General features: G+C 41.6%; 2 protein-coding genes across 4 annotated transcripts in view; one reads left to right on the forward strand and one right to left on the reverse strand.

Moving 5' to 3' along the window:
• Positions 1 to 6,804: 6,804 nt before the first annotated feature.
• Positions 6,805 to 9,372, reverse strand: zdhhc22 (zinc finger DHHC-type palmitoyltransferase 22). Of its 2 annotated transcripts, XM_041854286.1 has the most exons (3): positions 9,187 to 9,372; positions 7,474 to 8,031; positions 6,805 to 7,376 (listed from the first exon to the last, which is right to left on the reverse strand). In XM_041854286.1, the coding sequence occupies exons 2-3, from the start codon at positions 8,027 to 8,029 to the stop codon at positions 7,093 to 7,095; spliced, it is 840 nt and encodes a 279-aa protein (XP_041710220.1). In that variant the 5' UTR covers positions 8,030 to 8,031; positions 9,187 to 9,372; the 3' UTR covers positions 6,805 to 7,092. The 2 variants fall into 2 exon arrangements, with proteins under 2 accessions (XP_041710220.1, XP_041710221.1); XM_041854287.1 differs by lacking the exon at positions 9,187 to 9,372 and having other exon boundaries at positions 7,474 to 8,103.
• A 913-nt stretch (positions 9,373 to 10,285) lies between these two features.
• tmem63c (transmembrane protein 63C) overlaps positions 10,286 to 12,247 on the forward strand; it is a 46,333-nt gene continuing 44,371 nt past the window's right edge. Inside the window, exon 1 of one of the 2 annotated variants that reach the window (XM_041855115.2) lies at positions 10,286 to 10,364. The gene's annotated coding sequence lies outside the window, so the exon portion shown is untranslated. Of the gene's footprint in view, positions 10,365 to 10,665; positions 10,857 to 12,247 lie in introns of those variants that run through there. The other variant, XM_041855116.2, reaches the window with a different exon arrangement.

Raw genomic sequence — 12,247 nt, forward strand, 5'->3', positions numbered from 1 at the left:
ACAAAAAAATATGGAATACGTTAAGGGGTATGAATCGTTTCTGAAGGCACTGTATCTCTTGCTCTAAAAATGTGAAAACAAGTGTACAGTCTTACTGTAGGATCCCACCATGAACAAATCCATACTGTGTACGGTTCATTATCTTTGGAGTCATTTGTAGGTACAGGCCATAAGACAATAATGTACATACTAGTTAGGACATAAAGATCAGCAACCTCAATTCTTACCCTGTTTTCCTCTGCTGTAGATTTGTTTTGTTTCTCCTTGTAAAGCAGTGTCTGAATGTGTAACTACAAACTGCTAACACATTTCCACTGCTTTCAGAGAAACCTTATCAACAACAAAAAGTATTTAAATTGGTGTTCTAGTTCAAACTTTGTTGTGCAATAGAATGTTCCATATTCCTGATACCGTTGTAAGCCTGGCAAGTTGTGCTATACAGCCATTTTAGTGAGTCTTCCCTCCAGTGGACTTACATGTTGTTAGCGACAGTAGCCCTTGGTGAAAGTTAAAACTGGGAAAGCTACAAAAGAAAATCAGTTTGTTGATGATGACAACATCTTCCCCATTCTGTGTAGGTCCCAGCATCTGCCCTAATACAGTCATTTATACTGCTGTATTTTCCTGAATGTCTAAATGTTTGGAGTATCATACCTGTGCATATCAGTTAAAGACTCTAAATCTCAGGATATCTTATTTTAAATGTTCTATCACAGCATTGTGTGTTAAAAACGCTATCTAGCAACATATTGCCACAAAATCTGCACAGGAAAGGTAAGCATGCACTTATGGTTATTTAAGTGTAGCCACTACATGAATTATACAGTGGGGAAAAAAAGTATTTAGTCAGCCACCAATTGTGCATGTTCTCCCACTTAAAAAGATGAGAGAGGCCTGTAATTTTCATCATAGGTACACGTCAACTATGACAGACAAATGGAGAGAAATAAATCCAGAAAATCACATTGTAGGATTTTTAATGAATTTATTTGCAAATTATGGTGGAAAATAAGTATTTGGTCACCTACAAACAAGCAAGATTTCTGGCTCTCACAGACCTGTAACTTCTTCTTTAAGAGGATCCTCTGTCCTCCACTCGTTACCTGTATTAATGGCACCTGTTTGAACTTGTTAATCAGTATAAAAGACACCTGTCCACAACCTCAAACAGTCACGCTCCAAACTCCACTATGGCCAAGACCAAAGAGCTGTCAAAGGACACCAGAAACAAAATTGTAGACCTGCACCAGGCTGGGAAGACTGAATCTGCAATAGGTAAGCAGCTTGGTTTGAAGAAATCAACTGTGGGAGCAATTATTAGGAAATGGAAGACATACAAGACCACTGATAATCTCCCTCGATCTGGGGCTCCACGCAAGAGAAAAGAGAAACAACAGTCCATCATTACTTTAAGACATGAAGGTCAGTCAATACGGAACATTTCAAGAACTTTTAAAGTTTCTTCAAGTGCTGTCGCAAAAACCATCAAGCGGTATGATGAAACTGGCTCTCATGAGGACCAGCACAGGAAAAGGAAGACCCAGAGTTACCTCTGCTGCAGATAATAAGTTAATTAGAGTTACCAGCCTCAGAAATTGCAGCCCAAATAAATGCTTCACAGAGTTCAAGTAACAGACACATCTTAACATCAACTGTTCAGAGGGGACTGTGTGAATTGCTGCAAAGAAACCAGTACTAAAGGACACCAATAAGAAGAAGAGAGCTGCTTGGGTCAAGAAACACGAGCAATGGACATTAGACCGGTGGAAACTTGTCCTTTGGTCTGGAGTCCAAATTGGAGATTTTTGGTTCCAACCGCCATTTGTCTTTTGTGAGACGCAGTGTGGGTGAACAGATGATCTCTGCATGTGTATTTCCCACCATAAAGCATGGAGGAGGAGGTGTTATGGTGTGGGCGTGCTTTGCTGGTGACACTGTGTTTGTGATTTATTTCGAATTCAAGGCACACTTAACCAGCATGGCTACCACAGCATTCTGCAGTGATACGCCATCCCATCTGGTTTGGGCTTAGTGGGACTATCATTTGTTTTTCAACAGGACAATGACCCGACACACCTCCAGGCTGTGTAAGAGCTATTTTACCAAGAAGGAGAGTGATGGAGTGCTGCATCAGATGACCTGGCATCCACAATCCCCCGACATCCACCCAATTGAGATGGTTTGGGATGAGTCGGACCGCAGAGTGAAGCAAAAGCAGCCAACAAGTGCTCAGCATATGTGGGAACTCCGTCAAGACTGTTGGAAAAGCATTCCAGGTGAAGCTGGTTGAGAGAATGCCAAGAGTGTGCAAAGCTGTCATCAAGGCAGAGGGTGACTATTTGAAGAATCTCAAATATAAAATATATTTTGACTTGTATAACACTTTCTGGTTACTACATGATTCCATATGTGTTATTTCATAGTTTTGATGTCTTCACTATTATTCTACAATGTAGAAAATAGTAAAACAATAAATAAAGAAAAACCCTGGAATGAGTAGGTGTGTCCAAACTTTTGGCTGGTACTGTACATTGGCAAATTTTCCTCTGGACAAGCCCAACAAAGAAGCATGATGATGATGAGTCAATGGGAATATCTCAATTGCATTGAAGGAGAAGGTCAGAGGGGCGGGACCTCTGGCTTTCTCATCCAATGGGTTTTGAGAGTATGCAATTGAGATCTTCCCTATGTGAACCACTGGGGGTAGTTCATGTGAATGATGTCCAGGCTGTCTCTACCCTGGTGAACCTCAGTCATGTTTATGGTGGTGGGCAGCGACGTCTCCTGAAAAGGCCTCCACTGTCTGTACTGGCTGTTTTTCTGCAAAGGGACCAGGACGACTGATCCGTGTAAAGGAAAGAATGAATGGGGCCATGTATCGTGAGATTTTGAGTGAAAACCTCCTTCCATCAGCAAGGGCATTGAAGATGAAACGTGGCTGGGTCTTTCAGCATGACAATGATCCCAAACACACCGCCCGGGCAACGAAGGGTGGCTTCGTAAGAAGCATTTCAAGGTCCTGGAGTGGCCTAGCCAGTCTCCAGATCTCAACCCCATAGAAAATCTTTGGAGGGGAGTTGAAAGTCTGTGTTGCCCAGCGACAGCCCCAAAACATCACTGCTCTAGAGGAGATCTGCATGAAGGAATGGGCCAAAATACCAGCAACAGTGTGTGAAAACCTTGTGAAGACTTACAGAAAACGTTTGACCTGTGTCATTGCCAAAAAGGGGTATATAACAAAGTATTGAGAAACGTTTGTTATTGACCAAATACTTATTTTCCACCATAATTTGCAAATAAATTCATAAAAAATCCTACAATGTGATTTTCTGGATCTTTTTTTCTCATTTTGTCTGTCATAGTTGACGTGTACCTATGATGAAAATTACAGGCCTCTCTCATCTTTTTAAGTGGGAGAACTCACACAATTGGTGGCTGACTAAATACTTTTTTTCCCCACTGTAATTGATCTCATGTAGTCCCAAATAACTACATACTAGGTGCTTTTTACACCTGTATTCCATACACTTAAAAAAAAAAAAAAAGTTCCTGTCCTTCAAAGAATGTATTCATGTATACATTCTGTGAATAGTAGGCCAATGTCATTAAAAGCCATTATCAGTAAGTTATGTATAAGTGATCTCTATGCTGAGCACAGTTTTCTGTGTATGAGCTAAGATGAAGAGGTCAGAACAGGTATGTGTGGGCATATACAGTTGAAGTCAGAAGTTTACCTACACCTTAGCCAACTACATTTAAACTCAGTTTTTCACAATTCCTGACATTTAATCCTAGTAAAAATTCCCTGTCTTCGGTCTGTTAGGATCACCACTTTATTTTAAGAATGTGAAATGTCCGAATAATAGTAGAGAGAATGATTTATTGCAGCTTTTATTTCTTTCATCACATTCCCAGTGGGTCAGAAGTTTACATACACTCAATTAGTATTTGGTAGCATTGCCTTTAAATTGTTTGACTTGGGTCAAACGTTTCGGGTAGCCTTCCACAAGCTTCCCACAATTAGTTGGGTGAATTTTGGCCCATTCCTCCTGACAGAGCTGGTGTAACTGAGTCAGGTTTGTAGGCCTCCTTGCTCGCAAAACACTTTTTAAGTTCTGCCCACAAATTTTCTATAGGATTGAGGTCAGGGCTTTGTGATGGCCACTCCAATACCTTGACTTTGTTGACCTTAAGCCATTTTGGCACAACTTTGGAAGTATGCTTCGGGTCATTGTCCATTTGGAAGACCCATTTGCGACCAAGCTTTAACTTCCTGACTGATGTCTTGAGATGTTGTTTCAATAAATCCACATAATTTTCCTTCCTCATGATGCCATCTATTTTGTGAAGTGCACCAGTCCCTCCTGCAGCAAAGCACCCCCTCAGCATGATGCTGCCACCCCCGTGCTTCACGGTTGGGATGGTGTTCTTCGGCTTGCAAGCTACCCCCCTGTTCCTCCAAACATAACGATGGTCATTATGGGCCAGAGGACATTTCTCCAAAAAGTAATGTCCCCATGTGCAGTTGCAAACCGTAGTCTGGCTTTTTAATGGCGGTTTTGGAGCAGTGGCTTCTTCCTTGCTTAGTGGCCTTTCAGGTTATGTCGATATAGGATTCGTTTTACTGTGGATATAGATACTTTTGTACCTGTTTCCTCTAGCATCTTCACAAGGTCCTTTGCTATTTTTCTGGGATTGATTTGCGCTTTTCGCACCAAGGTACGTTCATCCCTAGGAGACAGAACGCGTCTCCTTCCTGAGCGGTATGACGGCTGCGTGGTCCCATGGTGTTTATACTTGTGTACTATTGCTTGTACAGATGAACGTGGTACCTTCAGGCGTTTGGAAATTGCTCCCAAGGATGAACCAGACTTGTGGAGGTCTACAATTTTTTTGAAGGTAGGCCTTGAAATACATCCACAGGTACACCTCCAATTTACTCAAATGATGTCAATTAGCCTATCAGAAGCTTCTAAAGCCATGACATAATTTTCTGGAATTTTCCAAGCTGTTTAAAGGCACCGTCAACTTAGTGTATGCAAACTTCTGACCCACTGGAATTGTGATACAGTGAATTATAAGTGAAATAATCTCTGTAAACAATTGTTGGAAAAAATTACTTGTGTCATGCACAAAGTAGATGTCCTAACCGACTTGCCAAAACTGTCGTTTGTTAACAAGAAATTTGTGGAGTGGTTGAAAAATGAGTTTTAATGACTCCAACCTAAGTGTATGTAAACTTCCGACTTCAACTGTATCTATCTATCATGGACACATAATGTTTGTTCTGGGCGTCCCTCATTTGACGTACACTACCAGTCAAAAGTTTGGACACATCTACTCATTCAAGGGTTTTTCTTTATTTTTACTATTTTTTACATTGTAGAATAATAGTGAATACATCAAAACTATGAAATAACACATATGGAATCATGTAGTAACCAAAAAAGTGTTAAACAAAAAAATATATTTGAGATTCTTCAAATAGCTACCCTTTGCCTTGATGACATCTTTGCACACTCTTGGCATTCTCTCAACCAGCTTCATGAGGTAGTCACTTGGAAGGTATTTCAATTAACAGGTGTGCCTTCTTAAAAGTTAATTTAATGTGTTTGAGCCAATCAGTTGTGTTGTGACAAGGTAGGGGGGGGGGGGGGTATACAGAAGTTAGCCCTATTTGGTAAAAGACCAGGTCCATATTATGGCAAGAACAGCTCAAATAAGCAAAGAGAAACAACAGTCCATCATTACTTTAAGACATGAAGGTCAGTCAATACGGAACATTTCAAGAACTTTTAAAGTTTCTTCAAGTGCTGTCGCAAAAACCATCAAGCGGTATGATGAAACTGGCTCTCATGAGGACCAGCACAGGAAAAGGAAGACCCAGAGTTACCTCTGCTGCAGATAATAAGTTAATTAGAGTTACCAGCCTCAGAAATTGCAGCCCAAATAAATGCTTCACAGAGTTCAAGTAACAGACACATCTTAACATCAACTGTTCAGAGGGGACTGTGTGAATTGCTGCAAAGAAACCAGTACTAAAGGACACCAATAAGAAGAAGAGAGCTGCTTGGGTCAAGAAACACGAGCAATGGACATTAGACCGGTGGAAACTTGTCCTTTGGTCTGGAGTCCAAATTGGAGATTTTTGGTTCCAACCGCCATTTGTCTTTTGTGAGACGCAGTGTGGGTGAACAGATGATCTCTGCATGTGTATTTCCCACCATAAAGCATGGAGGAGGAGGTGTTATGGTGTGGGCGTGCTTTGCTGGTGACACTGTGTTTGTGATTTATTTCGAATTCAAGGCACACTTAACCAGCATGGCTACCACAGCATTCTGCAGTGATACGCCATCCCATCTGGTTTGGGCTTAGTGGGACTATCATTTGTTTTTCAACAGGACAATGACCCGACACACCTCCAGGCTGTGTAAGAGCTATTTTACCAAGAAGGAGAGTGATGGAGTGCTGCATCAGATGACCTGGCATCCACAATCCCCCGACATCCACCCAATTGAGATGGTTTGGGATGAGTCGGACCGCAGAGTGAAGCAAAAGCAGCCAACAAGTGCTCAGCATATGTGGGAACTCCGTCAAGACTGTTGGAAAAGCATTCCAGGTGAAGCTGGTTGAGAGAATGCCAAGAGTGTGCAAAGCTGTCATCAAGGCAGAGGGTGACTATTTGAAGAATCTCAAATATAAAATATATTTTGACTTGTATAACACTTTCTGGTTACTACATGATTCCATATGTGTTATTTCATAGTTTTGATGTCTTCACTATTATTCTACAATGTAGAAAATAGTAAAACAATAAATAAAGAAAAACCCTGGAATGAGTAGGTGTGTCCAAACTTTTGGCTGGTACTGTACATTGGCAAATTTTCCTCTGGACAAGCCCAACAAAGAAGCATGATGATGATGAGTCAATGGGAATATCTCAATTGCATTGAAGGAGAAGGTCAGAGGGGCGGGACCTCTGGCTTTCTCATCCAATGGGTTTTGAGAGTATGCAATTGAGATCTTCCCTATGTGAACCACTGGGGGTAGTTCATGTGAATGATGTCCAGGCTGTCTCTACCCTGGTGAACCTCAGTCATGTTTATGGTGGTGGGCAGCGACGTCTCCTGAAAAGGCCTCCACTGTCTGTACTGGTAGGAAGAGCCCCACCGCCCAGCGGGAGCCAAACACATCACTCAGGTTGTCCTTCCAGGAGCTGCGGCTCTCCACCAGCTGGCCTCGCTTCATCTGGCAGTAGGTCTGCCCCCGCGCTACCAGCAGCACCTGCTGACAGCAGAACCCTGCACACACCAGGCCGATGCCCAGCCACACATACAGCATCAGCACTAGGAAAAACTGCAGACCTGAGATAACTCCTGATGGGAAGATAGGGAGGAGAAAGAAGAGCACTTGGTAAGTTCATTAACTGAATATCCTTACCATAAACTTTCAAGTTCAATATGTGAAACTCACCTAGGAAGAGGTAACCAGTGGAGAGGGGCAGAAGGGTTAGGAAAGTCAATGGGTTCTCAAAGGAGATGTTGTATTCCACAGTTAGAAAGGCCACACCAAGAACCAAGGAGTACAAACAAGTGCATGACGTGTAGATGCAGAACATGATGAAGTATCGCATGTTTTTGTTGCCAATGCAGTTTCCAGTGAAAAAACAGTGGTGGTCCCTCCTGAGTATGACTTTCTTACAGAGTTTGCAGAAGTGGCGACCGTTTAGGAGGTAGTGGGCGTCTATTTTATCCGAGCAATCTGCCGAACATGCAGGAACCACGGTCTCATTTGCGCTCTCAGCTGGGTACTTTATAGTCATGACATAGTTACCTAAAGCGTTCAGCATCAGGTATAGGAAAACGGCCGTGTGAATCACAGTTGACGCCCTCAGTGAGATGCCCGGGCTTTGAAAAATCGTTGGGATGAAAAAGCAGAAGTGAAAAATGAAGGTTACCGCTGTGGCTGAGAAAAAGTATGCTGGGGCGACAGCGTTGAGGAGTCTTAATTTAAACATCCTGATTATCATTCCTGTGATAAAATGGAGACGAGCGTTAGGCTACTTATAACATTACTACAGTATTGTGTAACTGGGTAGGTGTACACAAGGCGACAGTGGTGCTGAAAGGACAGCTCCTCTGCGGATAGGCCTATAAGCAAAGTGCAGTAACTACGAATTTTGTAAAATAAAATATTTGATCTGTTGTAATGACAAGGTTAATTATCTGATTAATGTGGTATTTAGTTTCCTGACACAATAACAATCAGCCAATCAGATTATATTATGAAGTACCAGAAATTGCTTTCTGTCTAGACAGAAAAATACTTTGAAGTTAGATTTTGCTGTTACATTTTTTACGTAGTTACTGCACTTTGCCTTTGTAGGGAGCTCTATGCATAAAAGTAGCCCATATATGTAGCCTATGACATCGATTATTATGGAGGCTCAATGACACAAATAAGATTAAAAAGTAGGATTTGGATTAAACAGAATTACATAGACATCTTGCCGAAATTAACAGCTGGCACTCCTAAATTAGCTAATCTGGATCTGCAAATCTCTAAAAACAGATGATACCACCAACAAGATCTTGTTCTCTATAGAAAAACTACAGAAACCCAGTTCACAATTGTGGCATCCACCCCCTGTAGCCTATTGTGTGCTTATATTTTGACCAATGAAATCAAAGATAACGAAGGGGATAGCCTAGTTCACATGTGCTGTCGGACATGAGAGATATTGTGACTGATGCTCCATATAGAAAAAAAGACAAAGGTTGCTTGCTGCTGTCACTGTGAATGGTTAGAATTCCTTAATGACACTGATGTGAAATCACAAGGTTACCGTCTTTAATTAGCCTAAACATGGAAGATACTGTGATATTTTTTCAGTGTTTGGCAGAATCGGTGGTTCAGTACAGTAGCCTAGGCTATATTTGCAAGGCACATTAAAATAATGTGAAAGGACTTTATGCGAGTTATTTCCCCTATGTGCTTATAGAACCATTGAATAGGCTACAAGGTCCATGGTTATTTGGAGAGATGGAAAACACAAATTGCAGCTTAGTTGTGTCCGTAGGCTATGTTACCTGAACAATCGAGGTAACATGAATGTAGGCTACAGAGGATTCAACAACACCTTTCCCTTCCAAGCACGAGCTACCGGCCTACTGAGACATACTGTACCTGTCGTCGGCTCTGTTGATTCCGAGGAGCTGTCCTTTCAGCACCTAAGCGCAATCCTCATGTGCGCAGGCAATGGCAATAGATAACTCATTCAAAAAACGAAGAGCTCTTGTGCTGTCAAGACGATACTTAATGAGCTTGCTCGTTCATTCTGCGATGTTGCTGGATTATCTAGCACCGTCTGTTGGCGTGGATGCGGTCATAAGGATAGATGACAACCATAGAGAATGATAGAGGCCTCTAGTTGCCCAAATTCTATTTTAGCATGGGCAGCGCCATTGAGGGCTTCCACCATGCTTCCGCCATTTAACAGTCGTCAAAGTAGTCAACTGGGTGGGGATTCCTATAGGTTGAAGCATCAATGGCACTGCCCATGTTGTCAGAGACGCTATAGAAGCACATATATAAAAATGAGTCCTCTATCTATCTCTATGAGGACAACCTTACGCTGTCATATGCTGTTGAACCATTTTGTTGGCAATACCGCGTTTAAATGGCCATGAGATTATATGATCTGCTCTCTGTTCTCGGCATAAGTAATTGCCGCATGATGTTTCTGTCAATGTAATCTTTGACAATATTTTACTGGATGTCTTTAGCCTACTAGGCTACACATTATTTTGTCTGCGCAAGTCACTTCCAGCGCAGGTCTGTCACAAAAATAATTATCCAGCAGGTGGCGATGATGCTTCTTCAATGACTATTCAACCTCCGACTCCGAGTGTGGCAGTGGTCTAAGCATGATTAGATGCATCTACACTTGTAAAACGTTAACTTTCCAAACATACAGAGTAGACAGGCAGTAGACTACGAATAGGATATTGCTCAATTCCTATTATTAAAACCGAGTTCTTATATACTGGCCAATGTTATGTCATATTAACACATTAAAAGGTGTGTAGGCTAATGATGGACCCGCCATTCCACAATTTCATTAAGTTGTGAAAAAAGTGGACCGTCATAGCCTATAATATTGAATAATATTCCTTCATGTAAAAATGCAGTCAAAACAATAAAAGCTGGTCTATACTGAAACACGTTCGTTCCATTATTTTGGGCAGGTGTCTTATTTACAGACGGCCCCTGAGCAGGGAGTTTCTCCTCTTGTTTCTTGTGACTGATGAAAAAATAAGCATCCTCATCCCGACCGGACGCCAGCGATAAGGACCATTTGAGAGGTGAGCCACATATTCATTAGGAATTGTATCCAATGTATGCTTATTCATATGATTAAATATGGGAAAATGTGCACGCTAATTATGAGGTTAGCGGTGGCTGATTTTGAAGTTATACATCTTTTTTTTTAAGTGGGCGGATTTACTGTTTTGATAGTACCCTACTGCAGTGAACAGCCACTACGTTAGTTAAGTGAACAGCTATAAAAACAACGGGAATCACACCGGAAGGCGAACAACCCGTCTCTTCATCCAAGCCAGGAGTATCCACGTTGCCCTAAAAGGTTTGATGTGAAGCATTGGAGAATTGATGTTGGAGACCTCAATCAATATGTAGGCTATTGGTTCATTCGAGTAACTTGATGTAGTGACTCGGCCTGTCACCGCAGACTGCTCTCTTATCTTAAAGCATAAAGAATATATTTAGTGACGTTGCGTGTTCGTTAGATCAGTATTGGTTATTGTGCAGCGATCCGTCGGTGAGTGCGACACAAGGTACGTGGCAGGGATTTACAACCTGACAAACACACCATACTACACCGCCGGATGCATTGTGTTGTTGGTTATTGCCCATGGACTGCCTACACAGTTTGTCACTCTGCTCACTTTGGATATATTTAGGTTGAATGCCCATAGCCTTCTGAATAAAACCAGCATCGGTAACATCAGCTGGTTCTTCTAAGATGTCTGATAAATGTGGGTTATATCTAGCTAGCTAGCTATATATATGCCTTGGAAATTATTTGATGCTTGCAGTCACACCTGGCACAGTGGTTTACAGAATGAATGGACTATAGCTGGAGTGTGCAGTGTTCTTCCTTACTCAAAGAAATATAAACTGTAGGGATTTGTCTGTAGTCTGTCCATGGTAGGCATCATTCATGGTCCATTGTTTCTACTACATGTGATACGCCAACTCATTGGTCTTTTACAGGGGAGTGTATCCATGTCTAATCCAGCAAATAAAGATGATATCTCAAAGCCAAGTCAAGATACCTAAGAATACCCATGCTGCGTTAAATTATGTAAATTCTGCATAATGTAAGCAGTTGAACCTGTTGAATCAATGTTCAAAAGCTGTTTTGTTTCTATTGTCAGTGCTATTGAGCACAATGCAGTATATGAGCTTCTTCACTTTAGCCTAAACTCAAGCTATTTTATTATTTTGACTAATTTGAAGCTCATAATTTACAGTTGGTCCATTATGCTCAGGGTAGCCTGCAGCAAACAGTTAGTCTGCTAGACATTTGTGGGATTCATAGTTTTTAAGGAAATTGTCCTTTGAAATGCCAGCTATAATTGGTTTTTGACTTTATGTTGAATGAAACATTATCTGCTTCTGTTTCAACCAGTTAGATTGTATTTTGGATGCCAGTAGGCAGTAGCCTATATGCATAATCTCACATAGAAAATTACCTGTACTGACCTTCCCAATCATTCAAAATGGCGAGAGCTCTTGTTGATATCATTGGCAAACAATATTGAATGTCTTAATAGAGGAGCTGAGAGCTCATTCAGAGTGTTGAAATGTAAGGTTGAATGACTATGGTATCTGCAGTACCTTATCCATTGTTTTGCCAATTAAATGTCACAAACCAGGTCTCTGATGGAGAAGGAGCAGATGATGAATGTTGCCATTGTCATGTCCAAGCAACAGAGGCATGAATATTTGATCAGACTGTTGGCTGAGATTGAAAGTTGATATCTCGCCCTATCCCAGCATGTTGCATCTGGCCTGGTTGTGTAGGATCTGTAGCCTGTGTTGGCGACAAGGAAGGGGGAGTCTGCCTGCCTCATGTTTCTGAGTTTGTCTGTATTTTGTGTAGGCAGGAAATGACAAGTGAGCTAGCACATTGGAAGCACGAGACAGACAGTCCCCATTCATG

The sequence above is a fragment of the Coregonus clupeaformis genome, chromosome 29 (genome assembly GCF_020615455.1).
Source record: "Coregonus clupeaformis isolate EN_2021a chromosome 29, ASM2061545v1, whole genome shotgun sequence".
Lineage (NCBI taxonomy): Eukaryota > Metazoa > Chordata > Actinopteri > Salmoniformes > Salmonidae > Coregonus > Coregonus clupeaformis.